Source organism: Cryptomeria japonica, chromosome 4 (assembly GCF_030272615.1).
Source record: "Cryptomeria japonica chromosome 4, Sugi_1.0, whole genome shotgun sequence".
NCBI classification, from domain to species: Eukaryota; Viridiplantae; Streptophyta; class Pinopsida; order Cupressales; family Cupressaceae; genus Cryptomeria; species Cryptomeria japonica.
Genome location: NC_081408.1, coordinates 390,208,095 through 390,230,175, shown reverse-complemented (window position 1 = coordinate 390,230,175; position 22,081 = coordinate 390,208,095). Strand labels below are relative to the sequence as shown.

General features: G+C 39.7%; 1 protein-coding gene across 1 annotated transcript in view; it reads left to right on the top strand.

Moving 5' to 3' along the window:
• Positions 1–22,081, top strand: part of LOC131074656 (splicing factor Cactin) — a 121,787-nt gene that overhangs the window by 37,944 nt on the left and 61,762 nt on the right. Inside the window, exon 7 of the mRNA XM_058011318.2 lies at positions 580–675. Within this exon, the coding sequence (XP_057867301.2) occupies positions 580–675 (96 nt within the window). The remainder of the gene's footprint in view (positions 1–579; positions 676–22,081) is intronic.

The following is a 22,081-nucleotide window of genomic DNA, read 5'->3' as shown; positions in this document are numbered from 1 at the left end:
AGGGAGGAAATAATGGATATCGATCTCTTGTAAATATTTCTAGTTTTGTAGTTAGCTTGTTACTCTTTGCATGTGATTTGCCTTGTCCCGCCAGCATATAGTCTCATCTTTTTACATCTATTTACATCATTCTAATGAAGAGTATAAAGAAATCAGTTTTGGTGGCAATCTCTTTGTTTTCTCTGCTTTTTGTGTTTTCTTATATCATTCTGGGGTGAATTTTGAAAGAACATATAACATATTGAGAATGCAAGTGTGAAAAATATGTGGTGTTATGTGTAGTTATGTATCAGGGTGAAATCTCTTTCATTGTTCAAAGTTTAAAAGTTAAATGTGAGGTGAATTCGAGTAAATGGTATATAAATTTAAAATGATAAGGCAGTTTTGATTTTTGATTTTTTTTAAAGTAAGGCGCCCTATCATTATCTGTTTGATGTCTCTTTGTCTGGATGGTTACAGCTATAAAATATGTTTGAAGAGTTGAACCATATTACAATGCTTTTATAATGTTCCATTTATTGTAAATCATTTAATTAATGAATGACTTGGTATTCATTAATTTTGATATGGCCTAAACAGGGTCTTACAGTGAAGGAAATGGAAGAATTACATGATGACATAAAAATGCATTTGGAGTTGGATCGAGCAACTCCAACACATATTGAATATTGGGAGGTTTGTTTTCCCTCATCTGTTCGTGCAAGTTTGAAAGATGCCTTTTTTGGACCATCTCTTTTGTGTAGAAATTTTTCATATGTTTTCTATTCAAATTGATTTGGCTGAAGATAGTTTGTTCCTAATGGATTTGCTTACTTTTTGGAGTGGATGGTATGTAGATTTGTTTATTGTATTTTACCTTAGAATGAATGCATTTGCATGGTTTCTGTTTCTCAAGTCACTGCTAGTTGGACTCACAATTTTCTGAATTTGAGCGTCAGAGGAGTTATTTACTTTCAATACAATTTGATAATGGGATCTGCCTACATATAGGCATGTCTTGCAAGCAGTATGTTATTTAATACATTTTAGTTTGGTTGTTTTTTCAAGGAGTAAGTTCAACAATACCTTGCAAGTTCTTCATTTTTAAGTAGATTGATTAAAAAAAGTATCCTTGCAAACTTGGTGAGCTATAATTTGGTGAATTGGGTACACACTGCACTTGTCTGAGGTGTGCCATTTCTTTGGTTATTTGATGAAGCATCAAGTTTATGACATCTTCGTCTTACATCAGTAGTCCTATTGTCTGATTATACAATCCTGTACAACCTGCTTATATAAATGTGTTGTCTGTGCTGATTATGAAACCATAACTATGTTGCAGACATAAGTATTTCTAGAAAGCAATTATCATATGGCAAAGTTCCTTCTAGATGAGCTTTTATCACCCAAAGGAATCTAGTTAAGAACACCTTGAAATGTGCTTTCATATGCTAAAATGCATAAATGATAAAAGAGGTGACTCCTCTGTAACCCTGTCTGTTCAATTCAGCTTTGTCTCCTACTCAATCATATCTACAGCTTCCTGTTTCAGTTTATTAGAACACCCTACTGACCTTCCTCAAGAGGGGAGGGTACAGTCTCCTCTCAAGAGAAGCTATATCAAGAATCCAGTCAGCCTTCTAAGGATGATCTCAAATATATACACCAAAATATACAAAAATCAGTCCTAATGTCTAATTTTCCTTTGATTAATATCAATGGCTGCTACCTGATGATGAAACCCCAAGACAAGCTTCATATCTCCTTTGAGGACATGAAGCATATGCTGTGGATGATCAAGGAGAACACACTTATTTGCTGATTTCTGGGAGTTACTTGGGACCCAAGAATCCCAGTATCTTGGTTCAAGAAATCTGGAGGCCCTCATCGTCAACAAACATCTCTATGATGTCCAAAGGCAACTTCACGGGCTATACTCTCATACAGGTACAAGAAGACATTTGCTTTCTAAGGAGTTTGATGATCCCCAAAATTTCAGGTCTATGGTCCATTGCATCCAACCAACAAAGAACCTTCCAAGGACAGTGTGATTTGGATATGCTTACCACACCTCCCTAGTGAATGCTAGTTGGAGTCATCCTTGCAATGCATTGGCAATGCTATAGTGAATGCTAGTTGGAGTCATCCTTGCAATGCATTGGCAATAATATGGTGAATACATCACCTCTTTAGAGTATTTAATGCTGCTAGAAATTCTCAGTGATAACAGAACATGTGTCAATATAGATTTTAGAGAGACCCTAGTAAACACATCTTCTTTAGAAATGGGGTGAATATAGTGGGAACAACCAATACACATTGAAAATATCCAATGAAGGTGCACAATTCATCATTCACTTCTTGGACACTCGTTGCAGAATGGGTTCAACTGGAACTAGAGAAAGAAAGCAATCAACCTGCTGATGTAATGTCCCCTTCCTAATTTGCCCTAGAATTTATAATTGCAACAAATTAGGATTAGGATTATATCTTACCAAATAAATATCTTTAATAATGCTATCCTAGGTTTGAATCCTGCAAGCATAACATGAACAACACACACACACACACACACACACACATATATTCGATCGTTAGGGTTAGGCAATATCACATCATAGTCATAGAGTACAAGCACATTAGTTTGGCGGAAGAGACATGATGGGTCTACTTGAAGCCATTTCTACACCAAGCCCAAGAGTGGATGTCTACCACAACCCTCTTGTTTGCTTGGCGGCTTGTACCCGCTTTCTCCATCAATGTCTCATCTCCCTAAAGACACTTACCATCTTGCAGAGTTGGGCGAGGTTCATGTTGTGACCTTTTCACACATCGCCCCATTGCAGATGGGGACCTTGTTCCTGAACATTTCAAAGATAAGGACTCAATCCATACCTAGAACCTTCGGAAAATTCAACCCAACCTATCAAGAGACTAGAAAGCGTACTCAAAGTGGAAGAAGAATATCAAACTGGATCAAGGTACCTCGTCTTTGATTACCCATGTGTGTGCCTGTGTATTCATTCCTCTCAACAAGAACATTATGACTTCCAAGCTCCATCATGATTAGCTACGTAGTTTGTCTAAACTTCATAAGCATCCTGGATAGAGCCTTGCTGCCAGTCGGACCTCAATAGCCCCGATGAGGTTATTGCTGTAATCTCACGAATATTGCTCCATTGCCAGTCGGGCGCCCATAGCCCCAATGGAGTTACTCGCATGTTCCCATAGCCAATTTTGATATTTCATTTTCATTCATTTCTCTTTTCTTAAACTTTTTTCTTTTTCTTCTCATTTTTTCTCTTTTGATATTGCTTTCCTTTATTTTATTCCATCAATTCCTTTGGCTCGTAAGCAATGAAGTTCACTTGGGTTTGACGATTACAGTGGCGCTGAAGCTAGACTTTGGATTTTTCACTAATCACGGCTTCGCTTGAAAACCATAATGACTCGGAGTTTATTAGTGTGTAAAGATATAGTAATCAAATGATGTTGGTATCAAGACATAGAAAGTGATTCTCTTCCAAGTCAAGTACAAGTCCTGACAAAATGATAAAGCCGAAGAGGAATAACCTCGGATTCAAAGCACTTAATGAATAAATACCTAAGAAATGAACCAAACATAGGATCCAAAATATGCCAATGGGTGAGAAACAACACAAACGCCTTTCTCACAAATGAAGGGTTCCCACTTAGGACACCTAAACTAAGCAAAACGACCGACTCGAAAGAAAAACAAACCCAAAGCAAAGTAAGCTAAAGCACACAAAAGCAAACCAAACTAAGGCAAACCAAAAGCAAACGGACTAAAGAAAGCAAACAACTTAACCATTTGAGCCACTTAAGAATCATGAGTCAAATGACTCAAGGCAAATTAAGAATAAGGCTCAAAAAGACCTCTAACCAAAACACACGAAAAGAAAACCTACTCTCAAGCTATATACAAGACTTCTAGACTTAACATGACTTGAAGAAACGATATATGTACATGACTTTACATGATTTCTCAATATGTGCAACATAAGCATGGCAAAGGTGATGGTTCGTAGGCGAGCAAATTCATCCTTAATTACAGAAAAGCAAGCTCTCACCATGCATCTCTCATATTCAGGTAATTCCTTACGCAAGATAAGCAATTGAGGCAATTCGTTAGGAGCATGATCTATCCAAATGCAAGTTGTTTTCCCAAAACCCCCGTAATCAAAATCATAATAACTTTTAGAGCTCGGATTAAAGAAAGAGGCAACCTGGCATATTTCGAGCTCAGATGGAAACTCTTGCTCGAATGGAAGTGTTTGCTCGCCGTTCAGTGTGTTGTTGGAAGCGAGATCATCAGCTGCTTCAGGAGGCCGCCATTGGTGATGTACCATTCCACGAGCATTTGCAACATGTTGATCCTGATTTGCAAGCTCTTCTTTAAACAAGCTTAGTGCCCTTTCGAATAACTTATCATTCTTTGTTTTCAAAGTGACATCTTGCTCATCTTTATGCATAAACCACACATCCTTATGAAATTCCATGAGCATATCTTCAAAAATTAGAGACTCCTTGATAGATTGTGCTTCAAAATTTTCCTCTAGCTGATCAAATATAATCTTTGGTGGTATCTCATCTTCAAGCATTGCCTCGGGAGGACAGAGTTGATGATGAATCACATCATTCGCAATAACTTGTTTATCTTGAAATTTTTTTGACAGTGATTCCATTTGTGTTTCCTCCATGAGATCTTTCAGTGCCCCCTCAAATAGCATGAGAGTGAGGATGTCTTTGAGCCCCCCCTCGAATTGTTCTTCGTATTTGGGCTCACTTATGATGATTTGTAGCTCTTCATTTAATGTTTCTATATGATTGTCTTCTTCAAGGGTGCTATTTGAAACTTCTTGCATTTCATTCTCAAGGATCTCCTTTTGTAGCATGAATGAAAATTCTTCAAGGAATGAGTCATCTTCTTTCTTGATTGCTTGCTCAACAATTTGATCATCGCTTGCCACTACTTGAGCATTCTCAATTGTTTCTTCAACTTTCGTTTCGTGGCATTCTTCTTTAGGCGCAAGGCATGGTGAGCTATCCATTACAATACATTGGTCATCAGGTGCACTTGTGGCATCAACGTGCAACTGTCTTCCTTTACTATCTAATGGTGTAGCAATATCTTGTTCATATGTTCTAAATTCGGCTGCAAGATGTGCACTCCAAGATCTGTTTGCGATACATTCTTTTTCGGATAAGGCTGGCATTCCAAACTGATATCTGACTTGGTTGATAGCCATCTCACACAATGAGCAAGTAAATTCGGAGTGAGGTGCATTATGAATCCTATACCATAATGGTAGCAATATGTTTTCTAAACGCATTTCACCATTCAAGACAAGTTGACTTTCAATCATCCGCAAGAAGCTTGTAAGAGGATCCTTTCTCTCTGGGACACTGAAATTGTTTTCTTCTGCTTCCAGGAACATCCCAAAAGAAGATCTTTCCTTGTGCTGCCGATTCCATCCTTGATAGGTATGTGAGCAATGCATCTCATCATGTTCATCTGTCTCATGGATTCGACATTGCCTTGGCCTTGAAAATTCAGAAAAGCGGCGTGGGTAAAGCTGTATATTCAATCTCCACCAAAGTTGAGGAATATAAACTTGTTGCTCCATCCAGAAATCTTTCTTTTTTTGATTTTTTGATTTTCTGGTTTTTTCACTTTTTTTGGATTTTCCGGAATAAAGAGAGATCTTGCAAATTTCAAACTTAGCTTTGAAAGTTCGACTGGTTCCAGCTACGCGAAGTGCTTCCTTCCTTCGCAAGTCTACCAAAGGGTGACTTCCAGCATCAACTGCTTCACTCATGTATCCACAAGCATATCTTCCTTGTACTTCAATCCTATCGGGTGTTGAGGGTGACTCTCCACTGATCTTCCTTGGATTCACCTATTCAAGAGTTTACATTTGCTGTCTTGCCCTCCTAGTTCTGTTGAGCGTGGGAGAAGGATGAAAAAGTCCTTAAAATTACTCCCTCAAACATAAATTAATAGAATCACGATATCAGTTGTTCAGGCGTTCATTGCGATCAGCCCTCCTTCTAGCGCCAATTTTGTTGATGTGTTTTTATGCCCATGCGAACACAAAATAAATTACCCAAAAGCATCTTATCGTCTCTTGAACAAAATCTCTTGGATGCTGAAGATTAGCTTAAGGATCACTCAAGAAGACTCCAAGGTTCATGAATGTAGTAGGGTCACTACGTGTGGATAAGCTCATTGGTTTGATGTGATTATGCTAGAATCACAAGGGGACTTACATTCGAATGCTTGAATGCTTGATTTGCTGGAACTCGATCATCTGATGTTGCTATATGGTGATGCTCTTTTGTCCTAAACTAGCTTGATTTTAAAAAAAATGGCAAAAGGTAAAGGGTTGAGAAGGTCTATTCTAAGGCCTAGAATGTAAGAACATGGATAAATGACTGTATGGAACCCTACCAAGCGAGGTCTCACCATCAACTTGAACAATTTGACACAAGCTCAGTGCAATCTTCTAAGGGGATTCCAAAGATGTTTGAATCAATACCATCAAACACTGATCATCATTCAAGTCAATGCATAAGCAAAGAGTGTAGAACGATTTGAAGTTAAGCTCATATTATTCCAGTTGACCACACAAGGCACACTTACAATCAGCAAGAGGCTAGTGGTATGGACTAAATGGATTCCACACAAATACATTCAACAAATTCCTCCATTCAATCTAATTTATTTATCATCTAACATGAAGATCCAACAAGAAACCATGTACATTGTAAAAAAACAACACATTTCACCATAACTTCAATGAAAATGGAGTTCATTTACAACTTAGGCAACAATTTCTGCCTTCTCCTCCTACTCTACTCTAATTGCTATTCTATTCTTCAAAAATATCTATTCTTCTATTACTATTAACTAACTATCAACTATTTTCCTTTACAAATGAAGAGCTTGAGCTTTATATAGAGAGCTCATTTACAATGAATGACCAGGATTGATTCTCCATCAATGGCCAAGATCTTACAATAAAACCCTAATTAGGGTTTGTTACAACAAACTCTCCTTAGCCAATGAGAAAATTACATCCAATGAGCATGGACCAATAGATGTCAAGGGTAGGTACATCGGAGTTCGTGCATCCATGGGTGAGCTTGGTTCATTGAATCAAGACGCGCTGATGTGAACCTCTTTGATTTGTGGAGTAGCGACTGGGATGCCACCTCAATCTTGCACTTTGTAGGCTTGATTTGACTCACCATCATGAAGCGATGTTGAGAGATATCTCTGGATACTCAACATTATTTAGTTGCTCAATGTGATGATGATAAACAAACTTTGATTAACTCTTCTGAAACTATCTGCTTCTTTAATTATGTATATTGTGTGATGACCTTGATTGTTCTTCCCTTGTTCTTGATACATTTGATGAATGGTGCACTTGGTTGAATTTAACTCTGTCGTACTGACTTCAATTCTTGGATTCCCGAAGGGAATTCAAGATTGTAAAACATTCTCTCAACATGTAGGTTATCCTTACTTCATGTTCTAGTGTTTACCGATGAAGTTTCCTCTTGATCTTGCATGGTGGTGATAGGAAGTATTTGTCATGGCCAAGTCGTTCCTTCATCTTTTGATTGCTCATCTTGCCTCAAAGTAGTATCATCTTCCTTACATATCTGCAAAACAAAGCAAGTATAATATCAAAAACACATGATTTATAATCTTTGCATATTCCTATTTTGACTTGATCTCTTACTCTGGTTTTATGTGATTTTTTTTTACTAAATCTGATCAAGAGGAGGCTAATAATAATCAATGAATTCACTGTGTGGAAGACAGATTTAATGTCTAAGGGTAAATCTAGGCTGTCTAATGATGAAGTCCACTAGCTGATATGTCTCCCAGCTGGGTACATTCGCTCTCTCTTGCTATATAATGAGTTCGTCTTCCTAAAACATCAGATCTGTATCTTGAATGTCTAATTTCACCCTTGTGCTGCAGCAGCTCAGCTATGTTTTGATGAAATTCGCTCATGTATTGATAAAATTCGCTGCCTTGCTGTAGAAATTTGCTTAGTCTTCTCTCAAATTCGCACTTGGAGAGAAGAATATGTTTGAATTGGTGATTAAAATGAATGTTTTAACTTCTCCCTTATAGGCGCTTAGGGTAAAGGTTATGTCTTTTGGGGTGTGTTGATGTGTTTTTATGCACATAACAATACAGAATAAATTACCAAAGTAATTTACCCTCTCTTGAACAAAATCACCTCAGATGCTAAGAATGAGATCAACTAAAATGATTCCAAGGTTTCTACATGTCAGGTCTTGACGAGTGGGTAAGTTCAGTGGTTGATGTGAATTGCTATGTTTCACTTTGGGGACTTACGCAAATGTTTGGATTATCATGAATGATGCGGAATAGGTGTGCTGACAACTTAAGATTTATCAATAAGGCTCTGGATTTACTTATTAAAAAAGGGGGAAAAAGAATAGGGTTCAGGAAATCTATTCTAATCCTAAGAATGTAGGGAATGATGAATGGATTTAGTGGAATCAAACCAGGCAAGGTCTCACAATCAAGTATTGACACAAGCTTAGTGAAATCATCTAAGGTATACTTAATGATTTTCAAACTATTACCATCAAACTAAGACACCATCCAAGTTGATGCTTGTCAACGGACGCATAATAGTTGAAGTTATGCTTACTCAAACTCCAGTTGACCACACAAGGCGCACTTACCAGCGGAAAGAGGCTAGTGGTATGGATTAAGGATTCCACACAAATATACTCAACAAATCTTTCATTCAATCTAACATACATGAAAATAAATTCTAATCTAAATTCTAATCTAACTTGGAGGAATTGAGAACCATGAATGCAAATACAACACTTGAAGAGCAAAATCACCAACAATTGAACAATGATTAGGATTCAAATAGCTGTAGCATATACCAACAATTCTACAAAAACTCTCTCTTACAAATGAGAGACAAAGGGGCATATATAGAGTCTCTTACAAAATGGATGGCCCAGATTGATCTAAGATCAACGACCGAGATCATGCCAACAAAACCCTAGAATTGCCCTAATTAGGGTTACATCAAAAATGGTGCCACTAACATATGGCCCAATAGAAAGATACCTAGTCATCATATAGGTAATCTTCTAGAAGATTCCTCCCTGCATCTCTCTCTCTCCTAGCATACTCCAAGAATCTAGCCAAAATTGAATCTAACTCCTCCATGGAAATGCTAGGCAAGGTATCCTGCTGTAAATCAATCACATCCAATGAATCCGAGCAAGCATTCAAAGTGTTCTCCCATTCAGGCATGAGCTTCTGCAAATTATGAACATGAATCAACAAAGAGACCAAGTCATCTATCTGACTCTTCTGCAAAGAGTCCAACTGACAAAAATACATAAATTTTATCTTGTCTCTTAATTCGGCTAAGTGTAAACCACTAGCATTACTAACATCAACACCCAATAATTCCTCAATCGAGGCGAGGATCTTCATCTGAATGTCCTGAATTAATCCTTCCATCTCCATACAACTCGATTGGGCGTTCTCATAAGCTGATTTCTTCAAAGCTAGTGCACAATACCAGCCATGTAAATTATATATGTCTCCACTGTGCACAATGTTCTCGCTGACCAAAATGGAATTAGGAACCTTCTTCAATGCCAGGAGGCGTGGAATAGTCTTCTCTTGGATAGGCCGGAATTCTTCCCAAACTCCCTCCAAATACTGGATCCTGAATACAAGCGTTGTTGTCTTATCATAGGCCTGGACAAACTGAGTAAGGAAATCATCTGCCTGCTTTCTTGTGCTTTCAATCCACTTTTCCACCTCTGAGTGTGTACCTCTCGCTACCTCGCAGTGTGAATGTATTCCATGGTCAACTGCAATAGGGGAAATAAGGGTGGGATCTCCACGCCTTGTCCCTGCAATATACTCTCTAAGTCTAATATTTTCTTCTTTGTACCTTTCATTCTCCGCAATCGCTGTGTCTAACTTTGCATTGATTGCTTGGAGGTTGTCACCAATCTCCTGAAATTCCTGCCCTGTGGATGGACGACCAAGGGCAACTGAAGTGATCTGGAAATCCATGGGAGTAGCAGTGTCCACTGTCACGCCGGCTCTAGGAACAACAATTTGCGCAATCCGCATTCCCGTCTCATCTCTAGCTATGTGCGACAAAATCTCCACTCTCTTGGGCTCCTTCTTCTTAGCACTCCTATCTAGGTAGTCATCAATATCCTCAATAGGCTGTACTTCTATCATTTGTTTACTTTTTTCCATACTCTTCCTCAACCATTCAGGAATAGCGGTCATCTCCATACCATCATCAAGACATATTTCTCGATCAAGGTCCTTCAGTGCCGAGATAACTTCATCATTATCATCAGGATTATTCCTGGTCCAATCATATACATCATTTCCCAAACTAACTTCCAAAAGGACAGTAAGGGATCCCAGCTAGTCATCATTCTCATCAGGAGGTGCAGATGTTGCTGTGGCATGAAATTCCTGAGTATTCTTTGGTAGTATCACTGTGTTGGAACACTGCTGAGTCACCTTATTCTGTTCTGTTACTTCAATCACTTTGATTGATGAGGCACTGGGAGGGGGTGAAGGAATGATAGTCTTCTTTTTCTTCTTCACATCCTCAATCTTCTTCCCTCTAGCCTTGACTTCTCCAGGCATGTTCTTCCTTCTCTTGGGAGCTTGACTCTCTTCGTCTGCATGAATCCTGGCATCACTGACAATCCTCTGATCATCCTCGGAAGTAGACTCTTCCGTCTTCATCCTTTCATAAGTGAAGGGAACACCCATGTCAACTAATCTGTTCATCTGCATATCCACCCATGTGCGGGAGAAATTCAAGACTTCTCTCATCAATACATTCAGGTCAATTTCTTCTGACTCTGACCAATTTGGCAATAGGATTGCCTTCTTCATTTCATTCTCATAATGTGGGTGTGTATGATCTCTATCATCTAATACCTGATTAGGGATGAGAAAAAGTCCACACTCCCTCATGAAATCCACTGACATTCTGGACCACATTCTTCTCTTCACTGCTTGTTCGTCCATTAAGTTAGCCCAATAATCCTCTATGTCAACCTTATGAGTGAACTTCTCTCCTCTGATCCTTCCGACCTTCTTGTCTGGATCGAATCTCTCTCTTTTCTTGTAGGTGGCAAATCTGTAGAATGCAATCTCCTCACCTGCAGTGCTGGCAGCTATGGCGGATTGGCAGACCTTTGATGTCTTCCCAACTGAAATAGGGAATGTCATTCCTGTCCTGTGCTTCTCTCTCTGGATAACATCGAACTCTAGAAGCTGTCTTACCACTTCCAACAATATCACTTTGTCAGTAGGATACCTAGGAAGTCTGTAGGGTTCAGATTGAAACCCATGAATCCTGAGGTATGTGAAAGTGGGAAACTGTATATACCACGATCCATATTTCTCTATTAACTCTGTTACCTCCTTGGACAATCTTCTGTGGATTCCGCCCTGCAGCATTCGTGTGATGTACATAGTGAATGCATCATTCACTCTCTTGTAGTCTTCAATTCTGTGCAAACTCAACTGGGGGTAGCATTCATAACTCTTAAACTGTCCTTGCCCATTCCCGACTTCACCTTTGCATATTAATCCTCTGTATGAAACAAACCGTGCAAGCAGGTACACCAGGTAAGAAGTCATGGCGAGTGACTTGGACCGCTCTACATTCCTCAATTGAAAATCCAGATTGTCGCTTATGATCTTTAGACCAATTCACTAGTGTTCCTTTAAGACAATTCTGGATGAAGTAGAACATCCATCCATGAAATATTGCTCCCTGTGGCATTCCCATCACTCTGTTGAGTAGGAATATCAAATCACTATATTCCTCCTTAAAATCTATGCACATAAGTGTTTTGGGAGCCTTGGAATGATGATTCCTAGGCTCAATCATCCATTCTTTATTAATTAAACTCTTGCATACACCCATCTTCTTCGTGTATCTGTCTGCATAATCTTTCTTGGTCACATCCTTCATGTCTGTACTGCGTGGAATTCCGAATACCTCAACAATGGCATCCTCAGCAAGGTAGGCGATGACAACACCCTTCGGACTCTTGATCATTCTTGTGAGCGGATCGTAACATCGTGCACACTCCAGGATCAACTCACTGCACTGTATGGATTGTGGAAACCCAGCGGCATGGAAAATGCCACTCTTCATAATATTCGCATATGCTGGAGAAGGAACCTGATCTTTGGATCCGAACATCCGACGCTGCATCTGGTCGAAGTCCAGGAAATGCATGTTGGTATCAGTGATCTCCCTCCATCTGGATGAAATCTTGAACTCTGGATAAAATCCAGTCTCCAACGTCTTCAGCAGCTCTTTCCTTTCCTTGTATCCTGACTTCGACATCGCACTTGTACGAAACTGGAAGTTAGTCCTAGGATAAAAATAAATACTTTGTAATAAAATTCCTGACTTTCTAGAGATTTAGCTAGTTTAGAGCACGGAGTCAGGAAAATAATCCATACACTTGGTAAATTTTAGCAATTACGTTCAATGTGTGACAACACTAAGGCATGGAAGCCTTCCATAAAAATTCATTTATACCTCCATACGCTTAGAAAATATGCAAGCAAAGAATGCAAAGGAGTATACCGGATTGATGATGACTTAGGAAAGGTGTGAAAGGTTGTATTTTCACACAATGAATGTCTGAAGGCACCTTCCGCAGTCAACAATGGAGGTCAAAATTCTGAAGACAACCTGAAAATTCAGACTTTCAAAATATGTTGTAATCTTCAAAATGTGCATAAAATCAATAAAAAACAGTTTTATTGATGAAAACAATCATTTTCCGGAATGTAAGTATGGCTGGTAAAAATTAGTTTTCTGAGGACAAGTCTGAAATTCGAACACTTCAGACTTACCAGCACCTTGCAAAGTGGTTTAAATCCCTGAAAATGATGAAAAATGGCTTAGGAAACAGCCCCAAGCAAATTCGCCAAAATTGGTTAGGTGGCTGGAAATAAAAATTTCTGAGGACAACTGCCTAACAATGGAGTTTCAGACTTGCAACAGCGATAAAATGGTCTAAAAAGTGCACAGAAAACTCCACAAAATGTCTCCAAATGCTAAATATTTAAGTTAGAATTGGCTGGGCAATAAAAACTTAAGTCTGAAAATTAATGGCAGCCATTAATGGAGGTCAAAATCTGAAGCAAACCTCAGATCTAAAGCAAATCAGCAGGCTGGAAATGATGACAGCCAACAAACATGTATGAAAAATCCACCAAAATGTGGCCTCCAAGCAAAATCGAAATTTTCCCAAGTCTAGCGCTAAAATGGAAATCTGAAAATTGATGCCAATGGATAGCTCGGATCTGCAATAATGGAGGATGGCAATAATCTGGAAAAATCGCCCAAGTTGGGATTGAAAACCCCAAACACAAAAATTTGCCTGCCTTAGCAAAAAATCAAAATTTTCAAAATTCTGAAAATTGTTGTCAATGGCAGCAATCTGTAGAAATGAAGGTCTGAACAGCAAGCAACAATGGTGGAGGAAAAATCGCCCAAGGTCTCCAAACACAAATTCGCCCACTTTCACCAAAAAATGCTAAATTTGGAAAAAATCGTGAAACTTAGCAAAATCGAAAATCTGAAACTGGTCTTTAATGGCAGCCAAGAGAAATAAATCAGCAAGCTGGAAAAAAAAGGAGGAAAATGAATCCTCAATCCCACACTTCACAAAAACGCCTTGCTAAAAAAATTCTCCCCACTTGAAAAAAATCGCTCTCATGGAGACACCTGGCAGAAATAATAATAAAATAATGCTGAAGTTCCTCTCATATACTTGCTTTCACCTCCAACTTTCACCACACAAGCAATGTGGGATAAAAAACACTTGTATAAATACTTGCTTGGTGAAACCCTAACTTGCTTCTAGAAGATTCAAACATTTAATAATTATTGCAAGTTATTAAATTTGCTTTTAAATTTTAAATAATCATTTAATAATTATTTAAAAGCAATCAAAATGGGGCTTTTATTTAAAATATTCCAATTTAAATCCAAAACAAAGCCTCTAGGGGAAAATCGCTATAGGTTGGGATTAAAAAATCCCTTCAAAATTCGCTTAAGTGTCAAAATTTGCCCCATGGGGGAAATTCGACCCTTGCTTGGATAAAAATCCATGCTCAAAATCATCAAAATGCACATAAATCACCCTCTAGGGGAAAATCGATATGAGTTTGGACAAAAATGCACTCATTTTGCAAAAATCACCCCCCAGGGGAAATTCGATGGGTGTCTGGACAAAAATCCGGACTCAAAAAACTCTTCATAATGTTCCCAGTGGAAAATCGATCCCTGTCTGGACAAAAATCCGGACAAAAATCCTAAAAAAAATGTTCAGGGGAAAATTGATCCCTGTCTGGATAAAAATCCGGACAAAAATCCTAACTTAGTTGTCACAAAAATCCTGGTGGAAAAACGACCCAGGCATGGAATTATCCTTGCACTCCAGTCCACACTCCAGGGGAAATTCGATGGGTGTCTGGATAAATCCTGACACTTAGCCCAATTTTAGCATCTCTAGGGGAAAATCGCTGGCAGTATGGATAAACAGTGGGGGAAATTAGTGGCCAGTATGGATTCCAGGGGAAACCCATGTGTAGTATGGATTTTGAGTGGGGGAATGGGTTGGGTAGTCTGGAATGTGAGGGGAAAATCACCTCTGGCATGGATTTTGACCCTTTAACCCTTGGAATATGGATTTCCCTTAGGATTTTAACATTTTAACCACTCAAAATCACTCAGCGACTTTAAATTTAACTGGACTTAGACTAATTTTCCAAAAATATGAGCGAAACGCCAGGAAAATGTTGGAATAAAGTGCGAAACCAATTTAAATATTACCTTAGGAGCGAGAAACAACTCCAAAAGGTTTGTGAATATCTTAGCACTTTAAAATCATTGATGTGCGTGTTTAAAAACACGTTAACGTTCAAATGCTCAAACACTTAGCAAAACTTAGGATCATTAAAAATATCATCTTTTGCAACTTGATCCTAACACTTGAAAAACCCTAGATGGCACTAGGCATGATCAAAACTTTGAGACTCGGGCACGGAAAACGCAAAATTGCCCACTAAGCAGGAAAACCCTAACCTAACGATGCAGGAAGCTAGCAAAGAGGGGGTCCCCGTTAGCAATGGGGCGATGTGTGAAAAGGTCACAACAGGGTGCAAGGCCGCCTTGGTTTAATAAAAACAAAAAGATAAATTGCCTCTTTCATGCCAACCGACTTGATAGATTAGAACTCTCCCTTTTAGCAATTCGAAATTAAATAAGTTTTGGCGCCAAAATGCTTGTCTTTGATGAATTCGTTCTTGGACCTTAGGGAGGTACACGACCTTGGAATAAGTTCGCTCTATGTCCTTAGCAAGGACATGACTTGGTAACAATTTCGCTCTATGTCCTTAGCAAGGACATGACTCAAAAATAAAATTCGCTCTGTGTCCTCTCCAAGGACAAGACTTGGATGAAAAATTCGCTCTATGTCCTTTCTAAGGTACGTGACCTTGTATTGAAATTCACTCCAAGACCTTCGGGAGGTACATCAATTGGAAATAATTTGCTCGAGGACCTTGGTAGGGACATGATGAAATTTGCGCTCTGACCTTAGTAAGGACAATAGAGTGTTCCACGGGCGTTGGGGACGGGGGGATGCGGGGACGCATCTCCGGGACGGGGGGACCAAGGGTCTAAATTTGGGGACGGCGGGGGGACGGCGGCAAGGGGGTGGCGGGGTGGTGGTGCTCATATACTTATACATATACATATAGTACTTGAAAAACTAGTTTTGAAAAGATGTATAACAGTATAAAAATTAGATTTCAAATTTTCAAATGAAACTATAGGAAATACCAAGATTACTTAGATTAGTAATACGTAACTAATTGCTAAAAGCAAATAAAATTTGACAAATGAAATTGTCAAATTGGAGATTTCTCATTTCTATCATATGAATATGGATAAAGGAAAATGAAAATATGAATATTTGATGCCATTGCAAAGTCTATAATAATAAAGATGATTACATGATTCATCATTACAATGAGTAGCCAAATACAAATACGTGTAGCAATAGCATTACAAAAGAGACTAGATTCAAAAACAAAATGACAAAACTGAAAACTCAAAATGTAGCTAATGGAGGCCTCTAATCATCTGCGAACTCCTCCTCATTGGAATTGCTGGACTCCTGAGGATCAAGGTCCCTCAACCTCACACCAACTAGCCCTGCATCTGAAGTGGTAGGATCATCCTCATCAATCTGTGAAGGCTCCTCTGGCTCTACATCCCATCGTCCCGCTGGACTCTCCTTGTACACAAGTGTCTTGCGGTCCATGAGACGCAAAGCACTGTGTACATCACAAGCTTCTCTGCTCTCTTAGAGGTAAGTCTGTTCCTCTTAAGAGAGTGGATGAAGCTATATGTAGACCAGTTCCTCTTAACTGCTGAAGAACTAGAAACCTGGGATAGCAGACGGATGGCTAGAGTGGTGGTCAAAGATTTCGGGCCATGACAATTCCACCATAAAAGTGGGTCCTCTTGTGCCATGCTGTCTATATCCATCTTTGTCGCATCTGAATAACCTCTAAGAGTGGCAAATCTTCCCCACTCAGTGCGCATTGTGCCGACATCTCTGGAATCAAACATCTTCTCTATGCACCTAAAGAAACCTGCTTTCACCTCATCATCCTGAATCAGTGTCAGTCTACCTGGTCTAGCCTTGTACCACTTAGGATTCAAGGCAAAGGCAGCCATTTGCAAAGGAGTGTTCAACTTGTCCCATCTACGCTGAATGATAGGCTGGATTTGCTCATTGTAGAATGCAAAAGAGGGGTCCTTCACTCGCACAGCAGCCCTCATCTGGTCAAGCATAGAGTCAATGCACTCATACACCTCTCCAAGGTTAGGTGCATCCCCATCCCCATAGCTGATCACCTGGAATACTGGAGAAATGATAGAGACAATGTATTTCGCATCAGTCCAAAACACATCACTCTTCACTATCTCCTTCATCCTTCTCCCCTGCTCTGTCTTGGCCTCAGCCCACCTATTCCACTCATTAGTCATAACCATGAGTTGCAATGCCTCTTGCAACTCAATCATTCTCTCCAAGAGAATGAAATAGGATGCATATCTAGTCTCAATTGGTTTCAAGAACTCCTTTTTCGCGAAGGTCCTGAAGAGTGCATGTGAAGTGTGGTGGTTGCAGATAAACATCTGCACATCTCTCGCATCGGTGACCACTCCTCTAATCCAGTCTATCTTCCCCATGTCCTTGAGTGCATTGTTCATGGCATGCACACAACATGGGGTCCACCAAATGTGTCTATAGGCTGCCTCAATAAGTCTCCCTGCTGCTCTACACACATGGGCTGCATCTATCACTACTTGGACCATATTTTGTGGCCCAACCTCCTCAATAGCCTCCCTAAGGACCTGAAACTGGAAATCAGCATCTTTATGATGCCCTGTACAATCAACTGCTCTAAGGAAGTATGGGCCCCTTGCACATGTGACCATGACGTTGATGAGTGGACGATGGCTAATGTCCGTCCACCCATCCATAACTATGCTGCACCCCGATGTCACCCGACATGCCTTCATTTTCTGCATCAAAATATTGATCTTGGAATAGCATTTATCCAAGATCGAGGTCCTCATTTTCGTCTCCCCTGGTGGCACATAAGATGGTCCTCCCTTGGCCACCATAGCCATCATCTCCCTATAATAAGGAGACCGTGTAACATGAAATGGAATGCCATTGGCAAAGAAGAACTTGCCAATGGATTCATCTATCTCATCTCTCAGCTGCACATTAAACATATCAGCAATGGGGTTGCTCTGTGGTGTCTGCAACTTACGTTTCCCAGCCCTGGTGGTAGTAGAAGTGGAAGTGGATGGAGATCCAAACATCATTCCTCCCATCTGCGAAGCGTGAGAAGTATGTGGCACATTTTGGTTGCCCTGAAGTGCTGCCCTAGCAGACAAAGTAGTAGGCATTGAAATATTTGTGTCATCTGGAACCCCCCAAAGCCTGTTAAACTCAATTCTGTATTGTATATTTTTGGCTTCCTCCAAAAACTTACAATGTTTCACGCCTTTTCCTCTCCAAAACAGAAAGTGTGCATTCACCCTACTAATGCTACCGAACCATTCTGTGTCACAAATATTGCACTTCCACTTCCTTGTTCCCTCACTTGAATGTGATGTGCCTTGTACTGATATTCGTGAAGCAAACTGTTTTAGAGGAGACTTAGGATCAAAATGACCCCTAGCATATGGTGCCAACAACTCTGAAGGGCAACCTGTACTAGCTGGTGCACTTGCCATAGAACTAGATTGGGCTCCAGGATCAGCCCCATGGTCACCCCCCTCATTTTCAGGTTCATATTTTGAATCATTTTCACTATGAGAATGGATTTCCATGTCATCTTCACTCATGCCTTGGGAGCTCATTGTGAAATTGACACTGCATTTCACAAAATAAAAATAAAAATAAAATCAGCCTAGTTTAACAATATATTTTTAAATTTTTTTCCTATTCATCTCAAAATGAGATTTGATGTTGAATCTCGAGGGCAAAATGATTCTGTTGAATCTCGAGGGCAAAAATGATGAATCATTTTGCCCTCAAGATTCAACATCAAATCTCATTTCGAGTCTTGAGATGAATAGGGAAAAAAAATCCAAAAATGACATAGAACAATGAAAATCAGAAAATAAAACAAAAAAAAAACAAGAAAAAGTTGAAAAACCCTACCTTGTGCTTGAAAAATCTCTCCAAAATGTAGAAGAATCTTCTTCTTCCTCTTCTTCTTGCTTCTTCTCTTCTTCCTCTTCTTCTTGCTTCTTCTAGCTCCTATCACACTTGCAATCAGCTTTTCTCACCCCTTCAATCAGTCTTCTTCAAGTTTTTCCTCCTCTTCAGCTTGCTAGAAAAAAAATCAGTTTTCCAAGATGAGAGTTAAATCTAAAAGAAACATGCTTTTGTGTTGTTTTGGGGGGTTGGGTGGGGCCCACGTCCAATTAGGCACATGTTTTTAAAAAAATGGCTTTTTTGGTTTGTTTAGGTGTGGGAATGCGGGAGACGCCCAGACGTCTCCGAGGAGACGTCACCACGTCCCGACGGCGATTGGGTGGCGGTGGCGGGACGGCGGGGGACGTCGCGTCCCCGTCCCCCCGTCCCCGAGGCGTCCCTGACGAGGGGGACGCGCCCAAAAAGGGGGGGGGCGCGTCCCCGTGGAAACTGACAATACCTAAAATAAAATTCGCTCTCTGTCCTTCGGAGGGTATATGATGAAATTCACTCTAGGACCTCTCCAAAGACAAGACCTAAAATAAAATTCGCTCTCTGTCCTTTGGAGGGTATGCACATGATTCTAGACAAAACTCACTCTAAGACTTCTCCAAGGTACACATATTCAAATTCGCTCTGGATCCTTATCAAGGACATGAAAATTTCGCTCTGGATCCTTTGGAAGGACATGACTCAAAATGAAAATCGCTCTCTGTCCTCTCCAAGGACAAGACTTGATAAGAAATTTCGCTCTAGATCCTTTGGAAGGACAAGGTCAAGGTGAAAGAGTTCGCTCTATGTCCTTAGCAAGGACAAGGTCAAGGTGAAAGAGTTCGCTCTATGTCCTTACTAAGGTACATCATTTGGAGAAGGATTCTTTCTGGACCCTTAGCAAGGACAAGACTTAAAATTTGCTCCAGGACCTCTCTAAGGACATGGCTTGAAATTTGCCTTAGGACTTTCGGGAGGTACACGACCTTGTGAAGGAATTCGCTCTTGACCCTTGGCAAGGTACGGGAGCTAAATGCAAAAATTCGCTCTGGAAGGTACGTGACTCCAAAATTCTCTTTCACTTGGTTGGTTTTGACCTTAAGTTTCCCAATCTTTCCACATGAAAGCATCATCAATTCGACCCTTAAGAACACCTATAGAGGAAATTCGCTCTGTGACCCTTTGGAAGGTACATGACTTGGTGAAGAAATTTCGCTCTGGGACCTATGCAAGGACAAGACATCAAAATTTCGCTCTAGGACCTTTGTGAGGTACATGCCTTGATAAAAATTTCGCTCTAGGACCTTTGCAAGGTACGAGAGTCTATGTCCTTAGCAAAGTACGGGGTCAAGGTACTTGGCAAATTTTGCTCCAGCGAGGGAGCAAGGTACACATCCTTAGGAAAGACTCTTGACTTAGTCCTTTCACCTAACTTTACTCAACCTGACATGATGACCCGCTAGATACTTGAGAAACTCTATCCCTTCAATGCAAAGATTAATAGCAAAGATTCTAACACAACCGAGAAAGCAAAAAGTAGGGTCCCCATTTGCAATGGGGCGATGTGTGAATACCTCACAACAAACCCCATCATTTTCACTCACCTGATCGTTTGCTTTAGGTCTCTTGGCAGTATCTTTGTGACTCACAATTTCAACCGTTAAAGGGGAATGCAAATAAACTAAACATCATCAAGTTTAGAATGTCAATTTTAGGGTTTTTGTCCGGCTGGTTCTGAAAGAAGAGGCTTGTAATCAAAAGTGTTTGAAAAGGAGAAATTTGACTAAGGGAATTTTTTTCAAAAAGGCTTATTTGTGAAATTTGAGTGTTTTTCATGAACTTTCTATTGTTAGAAAGTCTATTTTTAGCAAATTTCATTGTGTCTCCAATTGGCCTAATTTTGTGTTTGGAATTGGACAAACTTTCTATTTTTAGCAGTTGCTACTTTTAGCAAACATGTGAACGTTGATTGTAAATGGAGCAAGTATCTAGATTCAAGTCTAGTAGAACGAAGATGAAATGCACAGTGTAAAAGGAATAAGTGCAGAAGAAATAATCCTTCCTCCAAGCTAAAGTGCGCCCAAGAGTGCAATTTCTTCGCCAAGGAGGATTTTTCCGCAGGGACAATCCTCCACCAAGCCAAAAGTGCGCCCAAGAGTGCAAATTCTTCTCTGAGGAATTTTCCATGAGGACAAAATCCTCCACCAAGCCAAAAGTGCACCCAAGAGTGCAATTTTTTTCCGAGGAAGAATATTCCACGAGAGCAAAAGTCCTCCACCAAGCCAAAAGTGCGCCTAGGAGTGCAAATTCTCCTTCGAGGAATTTTCCACAAGAACACAATCCTTCATCATGCCTAAAACCCGCCCAAGGAAGATATGAAACGTAATAAATAACTAATATTTTAATGCCTTTATAATGATTTTGGGGCATGGGGTCCACACATGGAGAAAATTAATTGGTTTTTTTGAACAAAATTGATTAACTCTAAATGAAACTGATTTTTTTCTCCTTTGGTCGACCAATAAGATGAAGAGGTGCAAATTCAAGAGGCAAAATTACCTATAAAGGTAAGTTGGTAATTCAGGCAAGTTGGTAATTCATTTTAATGTCACAACTTGGAAATTCATAGCCAGAAGAAGAGGTGCGACTTTGGAGAGGAGGGTAATTTGGAGCAAATTTGACGAAGGCGTTTTTTCTTCATTATTTTAATTTTGGAATTCCTTCCTAGCAAGGTTAGTTATTTATTTGTATTCTTTGGAATTCCAGATATGTAGTCATTCCAGCCAAAATCACGCAATAGGCTTGTTCATTTTTCCTTACAATTAAGAATTTTGGATTTATATTTTATTAATCCTTGACCATAGAATGGATTGATAAAATTTCCAAGTTAGAAAAAATAAATAATTTTAACATTATTTATCCTTGGAATTCCAGGAAATTGAATGATGGAAGTCAGGGTTGCAGTTGAGTCCAGATAGGCATTGATCAAGAAGGGGATGAAAAGATTTCTTCTCGGGTCCAAAATCCAATCAAACTAAATTGTTGGCAACATCAACTTCAGGACATTCAACTTAGAAGATTTCAGGCGAAGGATGTTCGAGCATGATGGCGTAGTTCCTTTAGTAGTGGTGTGAACAATGGTCCGGAGCGGAATTGTCCATGCAGCTAGATTTCCTCCTTCCATCCAATGTCCAAAATT